We start from the raw sequence: 15,026 nt of genomic DNA, 5'->3' as shown, positions 1-15,026 counted from the left end.
GGTCTGGCTGCAGATCTGTACTGTCAGGCCCCCCTCCAGGAGACGGGTTTTGCTGTAGCCTGGAGACCTCTTGTGTCATACCATCTCCTCTCTTATAATACGCTTTCATGTCACACTCCCTCTGCACAGTGTCTTTGCATAACTAACTCTTGCCCTTTTTCTAACACAGTGATTTTTGTTACTCAGCATCACATGTAATCTAGCAAACTAAAAGTTTTCAGCCTAACTGAACTTTACTTAACTCCAGTGATACATTTGAGAACACAGTCTCCTCTTACGTCAAACATGCGGCTAATCTCTGCTCCGGGTCAGTCAGCTCTCTGAATTACTTCAGCAGCCTTAATATTTTTAGTAACATGATTTAGATCAGTGTTTCCCAACAGTTTTTTTCCTTGGAGCCCCCCCTACATGTACCCAAGAGAGAAGAAAAAATGACACACTGCCACCGATAATCAACATGGATTTTAATTATTTAACTTACAAAACCTTAAAAATCATGGTTTTAGTCAAAATTCGAAAATCTAATTTTCACGCCCTCAGAGCAGACAAAGCCTTGTCTCATCCTTATTTTATCTATTTTGCTTATGGTAAAGAAGGATTTATCGCTCATGTTTGTTGAAAAATACACAGGAGATGGAACCTAAAAAAAATCACATATTAAATCCCAGTTGCAATACTGACAAAAAACCAATAACAATTCATTTATTTTCTGAAACCATGCCAAGCTACAGTGCTAAACAAATGTATTAGCCCACCCTAACCCTAACCAAAGTAAGGTTTATGCCACAGCTGCCCTAAATTAACAGCATTGGTAATTACCAAAATCATTTTTTATGTTTCTGCAATAGTTAATACACCAATATGTAGAAGCTCTTCAACCCAAATGATTTTTTTAATGCTAAAACATAATTATTATTGTTGTCCATTAATTTTTAAATTTACTGATTTACAAAAAAAACTGAAAAAAATAGTAAAGCACATTCATATTTCTTGGTTAATATGTCAAATTATAGTTATTTACTGTCATTCCTGAACAGAAAAATGAGTTTTAGTGGTTGAATGTTATGCTTGATTAATTTCTGACTTCTCAGAGAAGCCCAGTGAGCCGGCTCAAATTTGAGTATAAAAAGGTGAATTCAGTTTGAAATCCCTCATTCCTGTTCAAAATGGTAAAACGTGGAGAGCTCACTGAAAATGAAAGAGTCCGCATTAAAGCACTTCATGATGCTGGATGGTCTCTGAGACAAATATGACAGGTGGTCTAATAAATTTGTTAAGCACTGTACCTCGAATTGGCAGACGATCTTGTAAAACACACTGCAGACTTTTGCAGCACAAATGTTTTTTAGAATCTGCATATTTGCAAAATCCTGTCACTCCTGATGTGCATCGAAAAGCACAAAAAAAAATAACCTCTGAGTTATTTGCAATCTTTTGCCATTTATTTGCATTATCCTTGAGAAGGGGCATGACAGTAGAGGTCTGACTGTCTTCAGAAAATTACCATCCAGATTGTAACATGAAGTTCAAAGCCAACATCTGTGATGTTGTAGGGATGCATTAGTGCCCATGGCATGGGTAACCTGCACATCTGTGAAGGCACTATTGACAATGAGAGGTACATAGAGATGTTGGCGTAACATATCCAGACAATATCTTGTCAGTAGGGACTTCTTCTTATTTCAGCAAGACAACGCCAACTAGGGCTGGGAAATTTAATTAAAATTTGGATTAAATCACAATATGTCCGATTTCAATTTTTCAAATCGCAGAAGCTGCGACTTTGAACTGAAATGTGTCAGAATAACTGTTAAATGCATTGTTGCAGTAGAGATGTTACGTTCTTTACGTTATACATTATATATATATATATATTAAATATTCAAGTGTCCTTTTTTTAATAGTTTGCAAAAAATCCCACTTGTTTTTGTATGTTATCTTGATCAAAATAACAATCATTCCCTTCAATACAATAATTCAATAAAATAATCACAATTACTGTACATATTTTTCCAGAATGTGTCATCCTTAGTTTAATCTATCTAGCTAATGCTAAAGAAGGATTTATTGCTAATGTTTGTTGAAAAATACACAGGAGATGGAACCTGAAAATGATCACATATTAAATCCCAGTTGCAATTGGAAAAGAAAAAACAATCACAATTCATTTATTTTCTGAATCTTTCAGCTGTAATGCCAGCTATGTTTTGCACAAGTTACAAAACATTTGGGTCCAGACTGGCCTGCATGCAGTCCAGACCTGTCTCCCATTAAGTCAAAGTAAAGTTTATTTTGAACATGTAAGAAAAAAGAAAAAAAAAGTTAATATATCTTCAGTAGACATACACAGAATAAATAAAACATTGAAAGTCCAAAATATAACAGACAAGCAATAATGCTGTAACATTTGACCTTCAATATTTCAACAGATAGTGTCTTCACTCTCCAAATGACTCTTGTTTGAAGAAAAGGTGGTTAACAAGCTCCTGTCCCATTTTTTTTGGAACATGTACCACTAATCACATTTAGAAAAATGTGTATTTCACAAAGAAAAAAAGAGTATCTGTTTGAACATGTTGTCTTTTTGCTGTGCGCGTTTGAATATGAGTTGACAAGGAATTGCAAAACACAGATGCGTTTTTATTCACATTCTAGACGGTGTCCCAACTTTTTTGGAATACAGATTTGTATTTTACAACCCTTGCTATGAGAGATATAAAGTTTAAAAAAACAAGGCCAAATTTTTAGGCTTTCCCATGCTTTTGAAGGTTTCCTCAGCAATATCCTAAGTCCAGTCTAATTCCCTTAATCCATCTCTGTGTGTTTGCTGGATTTCATTGCACTAGTATTGATCCGTCTTATAGGAAATCAAAGTCCCCTAGAAGTGGGAACTCATCTGATTTCCTGCAATAAATTTGTCTTTATAAGTCTCAGTTTGCCTTGATTATGATGCTCCTGCAGGCTGTGTTGAGTGTATTGATTCTAGCGGGGATTCTGACCTGGTGAAGGAAGACAAAGCACACCAGCTTTATCTGCCGGCCTTCAGACATGCTTACATATTTCACATTTCTAACAAGGTGTCTTGCTAAATTGTTTTCAGTTGCAGAAATTGCAGAATGAATTGAAAGTGACTGTACAGAGTTAGAAGAGGGAGCAGATGGCAAGAGAGAAAATGAAAAGAGACTCAAGGAAAGATGAATTGAGATTATCCTTTTGAGATGATACACTTTAACAGACACAGATTGTATTTATGGCTAGATAGCTTTTTTAGAGGAATGAAGAAAGTGCCATTTCAGTATAATACAGACATTCATTCTGCTTTATATGCCTGAAATCTAAATGCCTTTCTTCTCTTTTCTCCCTTTGTTCTTTCCCACAGATGTGCTGTGGACTGCCGATGATTTCTCCTCCTCCTCCAGGTCAAACTCAATGGCAGACAAAGACTGCACTTCCCAGCACTCTTGTTCCCCCTGAGCTCAGAAAGACAGAGCTCATCCACAGCTAAACCACTCTGTTCCTTTCACTCTTTGTCTCCCGGCCCATCACCACTCTTCAGTCATCGCCATGGCTCGTCTGCTCGCCTCTGCCTTTCTCCTGGTTCTCCAGACGTACGCTGCTCCGCCTGAGGTCATCCAGGCAGGATTTGACATCACACTGGACCCGATGGACCTTGATTCTGGACTACCAGCTAATTTCTCTGGAGCTCTGCCTTCTTCTCCACCCCCTGGGACGAGTAAAAGGGCCCCACATAGCATCATTATCGGGGTACGCAAGGGAGGCACGAGAGCGCTGTTGGAGATGCTGGACATCCACCCTGAGGTTGCCGCCGCTGCCACCGAGGTGCACTTCTTTGACTGGGATGAGAACTACGCCAAGGGCTTTGAGTGGTACCGTGAGCTGATGCCGTACTCATACCCACATCAAATCACAGTGGAAAAAACTCCAGGTTACTTCACATCAGCCCTCGCACCGGAACGTATCTGCGCCATGAACTCATCCATAAAGCTGCTGCTGATCCTTCGAGACCCGGCAGAGCGCGTCATATCTGACTACACCCAGGTCTACTTCAACCGCCTCGAGAACCACAAGCCTGTGCAAGCCATCGAGAACCTGCTAGTGCGCAACGGAGCCCTAAACATGAGGTACAAGGCCATTCAGAGAAGCCTGTACGATATCCACATGCGGAACTGGTTGCGCCACTTCCCTCTGGAGCAGATACACATCGTAGATGGGGACGCCCTCATCCGTGATCCTTTGCCAGAGCTCCAGAAGGTGGAGCGCTTCCTCAACCTGCCACCCAGGATAGTATCTTCCAACTTCTACTTCAACCAGACCAAGGGGTTTTACTGCATTCGAAGCGACGGTCGAGAGCGCTGTCTACACGAGTCCAAAGGGCGTCCTCACCCGGCGGTAAACAGCACTGTCCTCCAACAGCTCCGCTCTTTCCTGCAGGAGCACAACCGAACCTTCTTCAAGCTGGTGAAGCGCACATTCACCTGGCAATAAGTAACCAGATCAGACTCACGGGAGCCGCTGCCTTGTCTGCGATGAGGACAAAAAGGGGGATTAAAGCACTTTACAACACTAAACTTAGACTCCCCCTTTGTATAGCCTCTTAGTAACCACTGTTGGGAACTCTGGTTTCAGCAGAGCTCTTCTATAATCCCACAATAAGGCAAAAACACAACAAACTGTAACTAGGGGCGTAAGATTAACTGGAAGAAGCTTAAGTCATGCTATCTCTGCTGGAAGCGTTAAATGATCAAATTGCAGCAAAAACAAGTTTGTGAAACTTTTTTCTTCTCTTGTTTGATATTCTCGTACTTGATAATAAATTGTTCTGCTTTCAAACATACCTGAAAAGTGGCATGTTTCCGTCTCCCAGCTTTCTTTCTAGGCATCAAAAGCTGTCTCTAACGGGTGTTATTTAGAGAGTATAGGTAGGTAGGCAGAGGCATTAGAATAAGCCTTTGATTTGCTAAGGTGGAAGGTAGACATTAATGCAAGGAAATGGGTACCCTGGAGCAGCGCTTTAGTACTACATGAATCACTAATGGCTTTGGACATTGAAGGTAGCCTGTGCCTGCAGCTAAATCAGTCACATCTCCACAGTCAGCAAGCTGAACTCCAGGGAAATACTGCTGCATTCTGCTGCTCTCTCTGCAACAATTTGCTCAGGTGTTAAATATAGTCATTAAATCATGAGCCCAGCAGTGTTAAGAAACATTACAAATGCTTCTGGATTTTTTAAATGTTTCCTCTCTTTCCTCAATCACACTTGGCATGCAGTTTTTTCTTTTTTTCCCAGAAACATCTTGTCGTGTCCTCACATCAGATAGACGCGGGTCATGTTTCTTTCATTGATTAGGCTTTAAACAGCAGCCAAAGCTACAGCTCCACTGGGAAGTGATATTCATGTGATCTCCCTGCTCTGTCTGCTAGAATAAGCACTATAAGTCTCCTGAGGCAAGTAGTCATTGATGCTACATTGGATCTATATCCAGAACACAACAGAGGAGGGGGGCGTAGCTGTAGGCTACATAGAATTATGCTGAATATTTATATAAATAGTTCATGGAGATCTGGGCATGTACAGTATAATTAGACTGGAAAATGATGCGATTTTTATGTGTGTACACAACTTGTGTTTGATGAAAAGGCAGCCCTAAATCCCCTCTAAGTCATCCCACTCTGGGACTTTTCTTACGCTGCTCACCAGGGGGCACTTTGACTCCAGAGAAACTCACGAGGGAGCAGCGTGAGGAGATGAGTCTAGACGTGCTCTCTCCAGGATCCCCTCTGCGGGTGCACTCACAGGTGAAGGGCTCGTGACGGTTACCTCCTGACCCCGGTCGAGGCCTGTCTGCTCTGGTATGACTCAGGAGGAGAACGGCTTGAGTGGCCTTGGCCTATTGCACAACACGCACACACATTTTTTACACACAAGTTCCCAATCATTCCTGTGGTGTTACATTGGTTTAGCAGCGTATCCATTAAGCAGCTGTGCAGGAAGGACAAAAGGGCATGTTTTACTTACAATGTGAGAGTACACGCTGAACAAATTCCCTCTTATAGCTCTCATTTATTTGAAGCAAAGTTGACGGTGTTTGCTTGTTGTTTTGCAGAAACACTGCGAGCTGCAGAGTGCATTTGTAGCTGTCTCGTGTTGAACTGCAGTCAGCAATGCACGGGTCCTCTAAGGAAAAGGACATTCATATCAGCAAATCCCCTAAAGTAACACTGATCAAACATTGCAGTATTAACTGGACAAGTTCTGCAGAAATGTGCCTATACTTAAGAGTACACAATACAAGGAAATCAGGCTAATTTGGGTCAGATTCCCTCCTTTGACCAAAGTCAGCAAAGTTCTGATTATCTGATAGTTCCGATGTCTCAATGTCTATAAAAAGCGTTCAGTCCTTTGGATGTTCTATCATTTTACTGATGTTATAAAGAAGTCAAGGTATATAAATTATATATATATAAAATGTGTGTGTGTGTGTGTGGGTGCTTGTGCTCATAGGTGCCCAAGGGAGAAGACCATTATAGGTTTTGTAGATTTATTGGAGACAGCATTATAAACAGGTGATAGAACTGAGGCTCATCTCTTTAACAAGGCAATCTTGTCATCAACTTATTTACACAATATAGATAACATCATGCATGCATGTTGAACTTATCTCACTGAGCTCATACATTAGATCAAAGCTTAGAATAATCAAATCATACTTACAGTTGTATAAGGTAATCAGCAATAGTAGTAGCTTTAGCCTCCAGAGACTTCAGTGTGCATTGCTCCTTTAATGCAGATTGTGCTGGTGGAAGCTAGACAAGGTGACAACAACAACAACAAACTATTTCAGCTCAGTTTTACACTACAACAGCTGGCACATTATTTTCATAAGATAAACATGGGTAAGCATAGGCTGTACTTGTCTAATTATCAGCCATCAGAAGAATAAAACAATAGATGAAGCGACTTACTTGGATGACAAGTTTCAATTTATCCCCTCTGGTTGGGGTTGGTTTTTAATATTTGTCTTCAGAAAGTTGAAGGTCAATAAAACATCAGTGGGAACTCTTGATGGGGTGGGATGCAGGCTGCAGGCATCTGTGAGCTGCTATCCTCAATCAGAAATGTCCTAAAAAAGTGTTGTGAAGTCCCACTTTACAAACCTATATCACCAGATAACTAGGGATCTCTTCTGCTCAACAATTTCCCCGGCACGCTGAGTCTTCATCTGCAGAAGATGTTTCTGTGTACTTTAGGTCATAAAAGTATCCTATAGTACCCACAGTAAACAGCATGCCATCACCACTTGAGTAAAAATCATTCATTTAGTTTTGTTTAAGCGTAGTTGGTTGTTGTCTCGGTTGAAGCCTGTTAGCCCAAACAGCTTATTAAGAGGTGACGCTGTGATGAAAGAGCATGCAACCGAATGATGCATTGCAAAACAGTCTGAAACACAGAGGCTTTCTGGGTGAAAAATAAAATGCCTAAAATATTTCAATATGGCGCACAATTGAGTCAAAAGTATTTTTTGACCCCTTTATTTACCTTAAACTCATTAAATTACATGGAGTGACTGTACCATCTGTAGCACCGTATAGCCTTGCCAGTGGCCCCAGCATGCTCTCCCTAAAGAAGCAACATACCCTGAAAGTTCCTGAGGCTAAAGCCATTGTTATTGCTAAATACCTCATACAATCCAGCTCCAAAATTTTGAAATATTCCTTTAAAAATGCACAATTACAGGAGGAACATTTTCTGTTGAATCAGATCACCTGCACTGAATGATGGGGCTGCTGTGAGATAATGATAGCACATCTTTTATTATTTTACAGATAAATTTGTTGCACCTGTATGAAGGACGCAGCCAAAGTTTGAGATGCAAAAGCAGGCACTAAACATGTTTTTACACACCAGATTTTATGATGGACCATGGCCTCAGAGGTTTGTGGACTACTATTTAAAGTCTTGAATTCATTACAGTCAGAATTATCAATTATTTTGTTTCAAAATGATCTTTTTCAGACAGGAGTGTGGACCAGTTAAATATGTCTTTATCACAGTTGACAGGAGGATTTGTTAATTACTTATCAATCACATGCTGCCAATACTTTACGCTTACTCTGCTCTATCATCTCTTTTACTCTTAATTGGAGAGGAATTTACAAAATAAGCAAAATGTTTGAATTAATGAAGACCTTAGTTGAATTTATTCTGCACCAAATATGATGGAATTTATCCAAAAAAAAAAGTCAGTCAATGCTACACGGCTGAAAGAAAGATTCAGTGGGCTGCCAAGTGAGTGATTGGCATTCTCTGGGATCTTTAATTGTTGTTATAAAATTTCATGGCAACCTGACAAAAAATGTCTCCAGTATAGCCTGAAACTAATTGAAACATTAGAGCCACAATACTGACTGGAAAACACCCTGCATTTGTAGAAACTTTTATTGATTATAAATTGTATTACATTATAACCATTATTATTATCTTTTTTATGTTTAAATTGTTACACAATTAAACACCAGCGTTTCACCTGAGGGGTGTCTTCAATTTAGGGCAAACCCATCTCAAAGCCTTCTGTCTAAACCTGGCCCAGCTTGACTTTTTTTAATAAGTTGGTTGTTATGTTGAAGTCTAGACTACAATTCAAGGAATGTTTCAGTGAAAGAAATTTGTTCAGATGATGTCTTAATGAGTGCAAGAGAGTCACACCATCACAGGCACAGCCTATATTGTTTGTGATAAGCAGAGCTGTGAGGATAACAAGAGAAAGTGCTCCACCACTGTGCACTGACCATGCAGAGCTTTTTAAAGACAGCATCAGATGCTAAGGTCTGCACTGATCTTTGCTCCCTTCATTGGCAAACAGAATTACATTAGAACATCCATCCACCCATTTTCTACACCCTTCATCGCGTTTTAGGTAGCTGGGGGCTGGAGCCTATCCCAGTTGTTATTGGATGAAAAGCTGGGTACACCCTGGACTGGTCACCAATCACAGGGCTGACATATAGAGACAAACAACCAGGAATGCTCACAGTCAATTTAGAGTCACCAATTCACCTCAAAAGCATGTTTTTGGTGTTGCAAGGAAAAGACTACACAGAAAGGTAATGACTGAGATTTGAACCAGGAACCTTCTTGCTGTGAGGCAATAGTACTAACCCCTGCACTGCTATGCAGCCCTACAGTAGAGAAGAAGATTAATTCATGTTTTTTTCTTCCTTTTTCCTCAGCTTATGTGTAATTGCACACCAGAGAGAATGCCCTGATTTGTTAACATGGACACCGAAATGTAAAAAAACAACTGTGATGCTGCTGAGATGCAGCCACCTTAACAGCAGCGTCTCAGCTTTTCTCTGACAACAAGTGAAAATCATACATTTAAAGCAAACAGTTCTACACTGTTTGGTAAATGAACATCTTTGGTTTAATTTTGATTGAAAAGTCTTCTTAATTTAAGAAACAAGACCAGGGCTGAGTAGTGCATCTCTTATTTGTGCAGTGAGCCTAGACCAAGGGAATATCCCAAAGTAATGACAAAAATGGACAAGAACTCATAAATCTAGGGTACAATAAGGACGCTCTGCTCTAACAGGATGTATTTGAATCTTCCCAGGCCTAACCAGGTTTGGGCCTGAGGGGAAGGGCAGAGATTCTGGCCTGACCCAACTCCAGGCTGCTGGCTATGTAAGGCTGGTGTCAGTCTCAGGCAGAGATTCTAGGCTCTACTCCATGGTGAGCATGTGACATTGGACAATAGAAAAATTCAATTGTTTTTCAGTTGTTCAATTAAATTAGTGACTGGATTGCAACCTGGGCATTATGTAGATTTCTTATACAGTATGTTGCAGTCAAATGTTGAGATTTGGATGCTAACTGATCAGCAGCACTTATAAATATACAAGCCTGTAGGTTTTCACTGTTTGAAACAGTCATCGTCGGGTTCATCCATCCATTTTCGCTACTGCTTATCCCATTTTGGGTAGCGGAGGCTTGAGCCTATCCCAGTTATCATTGGGTGAGAGGCGAGGTACAATCTGGAGTGGTCGCCAGTTAAATGCAGGGCAGACATGCAGAGACAAACAGTCAAGTGCACACATTCACCAGTCTAGAGTCACCAATTAACCTAACAGGTATGTCATTGGTGGTGGGAGGAAGCCAGAGTACTTGGGGAGAACCTACACATGCACAGGGAAAACATGCGAACTCTGCACAGAAAGGCCCGGACCAGGAAGCAAACCAGGAACCTTCTTGCTGTGAGGCAACAGTGCTAACCCCTGCACTGCTGTGCAGCCCACCTTTGGGTTCAATTACATAAAAATCAAGCTGCAGTCTGATTCTAAAACAGACTGTCTGTCTTTAAAAGTTGTAGTTTATTATGTAGCTTAAAGAATACTCATAGGCCTCCTGGATTATAAACATGCAAAGCAGATGGATTGGCCAGACTTCATGTCTGTCATGGAAAATCCATCTTGTAAAGTTCTGATCTGAAACATTTGTGCCAGGTCTGAGAACAGATCTGACCAATCAGCACCATTTGAGGAGAATGAGGCAGCAGTATAGTCAAGTGTATGGTACAGCTTTAGAATAGCGACAGTTTTATCAAAAATGGACTACATTTTGTTATAATAAAAAGCAAAGAACAGCAATGAAAGCTTTTAATTCTGGAAAAATGTTTTTTCTCCTCTCACAACCTGCTTTGGAAAGAGTTTGCGATAGTTTGACTGTAAGCGAGTTTAAAAATGGCTGCCGCTGCTATAGCAATTAGCTCAGATGTAGCCACAGCAAGGCAGCATATCATCAGAACTGGGCCAAAAAGCTACATTAGTGTCTCTTGTCAGAGAAGATGTTTTGCACTTCTCCCCACAAGCCACAGCATGAGTTTTATCCACATACAAGCGCCACTGATCTTGAACAAGCCGGGTTCCTCCTAAAGCTTTGCATGCCCACTGCCTCATTTAGTATTATTGCTCTGATTGGCCTGTAATGAATGTAAACATTCATTCAATCTCCTTCTGAGAATTGTCTGAAAATTCTGCCTTTCCCAGATGCTCTCTATGGGAGCTGTCGTGGATGAATGTGAGTATATCCTATGCAGTGGGTTTAAGATACAGTCTATCATGGCATGTCAGGTTTCGGGGAGTTTTTTAATAAACATGTCTCTTTTTTAAACTAAAAATCACACTTTTCCTTGTTTCTGACCTGCTATAATGCAAAGTAGCATCATTTAAACACCCTAACACTAACAAGTTGCCTTAAGTAATGGTCACTATTGAGCGAGTCACTTATCACAGTGTGTCTTTGATAACTGCCAACCTCAGGCATAATTAAAGGTTTGAGGGGTGGTCTGAAGCAATCTGCTGTAGATACTTCAGCTGCTCTTGTCATCCTAGAAGCCTCTAATGATCTGTCTGGGATTGTGATTGATGAAGCACTTAGCATCGAATCAAAGCTCGAGGAACACTTGCTGCTTGCTAAGCTGTTTGCAAACTAACAGCCACTGTATTTGCACAATACAAGTCTATTACGGAGGTGTCCTTGATGTGTATTAATGACCTCCGTGTCGACATTAGAAGCTAATGCTCATTAAGTGTTGACTGACACGGCTCAGCAGGTAAACAGTGAGGGTCACTGAGCCGGGCTGTGGCTCGGTAAATGTAGGAGTTTGTTCTTTTATCTTAATTTCCACTTTGTGAACGCTGAAGCACCTGCAGTGTCTCTACAAGCGATTAATTACACCCTGGATGGTTTGCTGTTTTAATGATGATACAGAGCTCTTATAGCATTTCAAAGTTAACCTTATTGCCACCTGAATGAGTAACTCTGTGTTTATATCTCTATTAAATACAGAGCTACTCTGCACAGCTGTGCACACAGGTGTGACCATCTGGACGACGCCTCCCAGCTCTCATCACCATGAAGCTATTTCTAAAACATCAAGGTGGCGCCGTGCAGGATAAGAAAACACACTTTATTCAATAGCTGCCAAGGCATCACCAAGCAGCAACATCAGGGTGTTTTCAGTTCTCCGTTTTTGGCTCAAATGCAAAAAGCCTGTGGGGACTGATGCATACAATATCCAACAATGGCGTACACAGAATCAGCCCGCTGAAGCCTTTTTACATCTTGCTTGATCAGAAGAAGAACAATAAACGTAAATCTAATGAGATCAGGGACTTGGAAACCGACACGTTTCCCAAAATACACAGCGGATTATCACATACACAAAAGGCTCAGAAACATAAGAGCAGTTCAGATAAAACCTGTTTTTCACACATAATCTAAAGGCTCCTTGTTTTTGGTTCCTTTGTGATAACTTATTCATTTGTTTGTTGATTTATTTTTCATTGCCGCAGGAGCAGAGGGCATGTGTTTGCAGCTCTCATGGAAGTTTCACTGAAGGCTGCTACTTCATTCAGGTCAGAAGGAGGAGGAAGAAATGTCTGCTTATTTGCAGCTGAGTTATAAAAGCTCCTGATTAATCCTTTGAGGCACTGGAGAGAAAAGGATGAAAAAAAAAGCTGAGGTGAGATTAGGGCACATGCAGAGCTCGTTGTAAAAACTGTCGGTGTAGGCATGTGTGAGCGGAGACAAAATGAAGCACGACCTCCTCATGCAAGTCGATGTGTTACTCTGCAGGAGACAGAAGTCTCCTCTAAATGAATTCCTCTTATTTTGCAAATATGCACATTTCAATCTGAGTGAAAACATTTTAGATGTGAGCTTTCAACAAGCTAATTTGACTGCCAGAGCAGACAGTGACTTTTGCTTTTGTAAAACAAATGAAAAGAACAAATAACTGGAAAATATGATTGGTAGTAAGAGGCAAATAAATTACCTGGGAAGTAGGAGAAAAAAATGACTGATGCTGCTAAGAATTTCAAACTGGATTAAAAAATAGACCGATAAATATATGAAATAGACAATTTTAGCTTCCCACATCATAAAAAAGATGTTAAATGATACTCTGTCACATGATGCAGGGGCAACATGTCACCCAAAATCCTGGGGAAGCTAATACAGTACATACTCCATGGCATTGAGTGGTGTTGTTTTTGAAGACAAGAAATTTGTATGTACCTCTGATATTTGTGTCTCCACATATATTCTGAGGATAGTTAAGGTTTTAAGAAAACCTGGGTTATAATGCAGACTCCCTTCTGCTTGTTTCTACTTTTTCTAGCTTTCACTAATGAGATTAATTCCTGAAGAAGCCTGACAGCAGCTGTTTTTGGTTGAAATCATTGATAGGCCTCCATGTTTACCTGTCTCACTCAGATCAGCACTTTTACCTGCCTGATGACATCACCATCACATCCACCTCTGATTGGTCTGAAAGAGTTAAATAAAAAGGAAACAAAGCTTTTCAAAATGACCTGCTGCAAATAAAAAATACACTTTAACAGTATTAATGAATAGTTTTGAGGCCCTTACTTTCCAGATTCACATTAGTAAGACAAAATATATCAGACATGAAGATAATAAAATGTGTTATTCTGTTATGCTGCATGAGTACTATATTGGTAAGTGTGTTATTGGTTATATGATGTAACTATTTCATCAATGAAGTTTTGATTGCAGCGCTTTGACTTTAGGGGAATTCACTTGGTCTTCCTGCAATTTAAATCACATTTTTAGTAAGACAAAATGGATACTTAAGGGGTGTTTATTTACCTCGCTGATAGTTATCTTCCTCCTGTGTTTTCATCCTTTACACTGGTGCTTATTAACATTTTTCAGTTGAAGGTATTTTGCTGATGGTGGCTAGAAATGATCACATAACTATTTTCCCTCTGATTTAGCACTGATAAAATAACCTGTAGTTCTCTGGCTACCATCAGGATCCACTCAGTCCTGAACTCCCTCTATCGGTATCAAACAGGACGCTACGTTTAAACAAGTTACCAACAAGAAAGGCAGAGGGCTAGACCAGCTAAACCAGGGAAAATAAATGTTTTTAGTTGGTGAATGTGTCATATTTACATGTTTAAAAAGCTAGACACCATGTAGTCTCCTCTCCAGGAGTCCGTGCTGCTGTGTGCACCTGCTGCTATGAGCTAGTGCAGCAACTCTTGATTCAAACCATTTTTTTTTTTTCATTTTTATTAAACAGAGTTTAAAAAAAATCACATAATTATAACATTGGAGGGGAAAAAAACAGTGTCTTGAAAAATCTGTGTGTGTGTGTTGGGGGAACAGTCAAACTCTAAACATCATTTTTAAAGACCTGACTAAAACCTTTTTGCACCAACTTGTTCTCCTTTATCTTAGGGACCAAAAAGTAAAAAAAAAAAAAAAAAAAAACCTGCTGTGAATTTGAATTTACTTTTATTTTATATAATGTAGATTACAGTGGTTGCTACAGCTGTTACCTCTGGTTTGCCCTTGTCTGTCACTGTATTGAATTGTGTTATGTAGCGTGGTGCAAAACGTATAATCCATGCAGTCAGAGTCTTCATCCATAGCAATGAAGAAAATACGTTTATATACATCAGTGCTCCATATTCAAATTAAAAATCAAATCAAAAAGTCAGGCGAATCTGACCCAGACGGACAAAGTTTTAACAGTTTTATTGATAACAAAGCGATTGTGTGTGTGTGTGTGTGGGGGGGGGCGGTGGGCTCGGGTCCATGCTCGTGAGGGTTCCAGGAGAGAGAGTGCGCAGGGAGTGAGGCACTGGAAAAAAACGGAGAGAAGGCAGGCTTAGTCAATCATTCCACAACAAAACACTAGAAAATTACTCAAGTAACTCGTGAGTGAGTGTATTGAGGAGACCTTGCACCAGCGGCGTGGAGCAGACAATACTCAGGCGCTGAGGCAGAGGTGAACAGGTGTTTTAAGGAGGATCTTGATTGCAGAGTAGCATCAGGTGAGATCAATAAGCCTCAGCGCTGAGAGGGGGAGGTGAGCCTCAAAGGAGCAAAGTGAAGTTAGTGCACAACAAGCAGCAAACAGGAACCAGAAATTGCCAAAATAAAACCAAAAACCACCACAGCCAGTATCTTAAAA

General features: G+C 40.3%; 1 protein-coding gene across 1 annotated transcript in view; it reads left to right on the top strand.

The window, feature by feature from the left end:
* The window catches only part of hs3st1l1 (heparan sulfate (glucosamine) 3-O-sulfotransferase 1-like1), a 68,028-nt gene extending 63,365 nt beyond the window's left edge, over positions 1-4,663 (top strand). The window contains exon 2 of the mRNA XM_041790070.1: positions 3,380-4,663. Coding sequence (XP_041646004.1) covers positions 3,565-4,506 — 942 coding nt within the window. The 5' untranslated portion in view covers positions 3,380-3,564 and the 3' untranslated portion in view covers positions 4,507-4,663. The remainder of the gene's footprint in view (positions 1-3,379) is intronic.
* The last annotated feature ends 10,363 nt before the right edge of the window (positions 4,664-15,026 follow it).

The sequence above is a fragment of the Cheilinus undulatus genome, linkage group 6, assembly GCF_018320785.1.
Source record: "Cheilinus undulatus linkage group 6, ASM1832078v1, whole genome shotgun sequence".
In the NCBI taxonomy this organism is placed as follows: domain Eukaryota; kingdom Metazoa; phylum Chordata; class Actinopteri; order Labriformes; family Labridae; genus Cheilinus; species Cheilinus undulatus.
The sequence above is the reverse complement of the archived record's forward strand: the minus strand, read 5'-3'. Positions and strand labels throughout refer to the sequence as shown.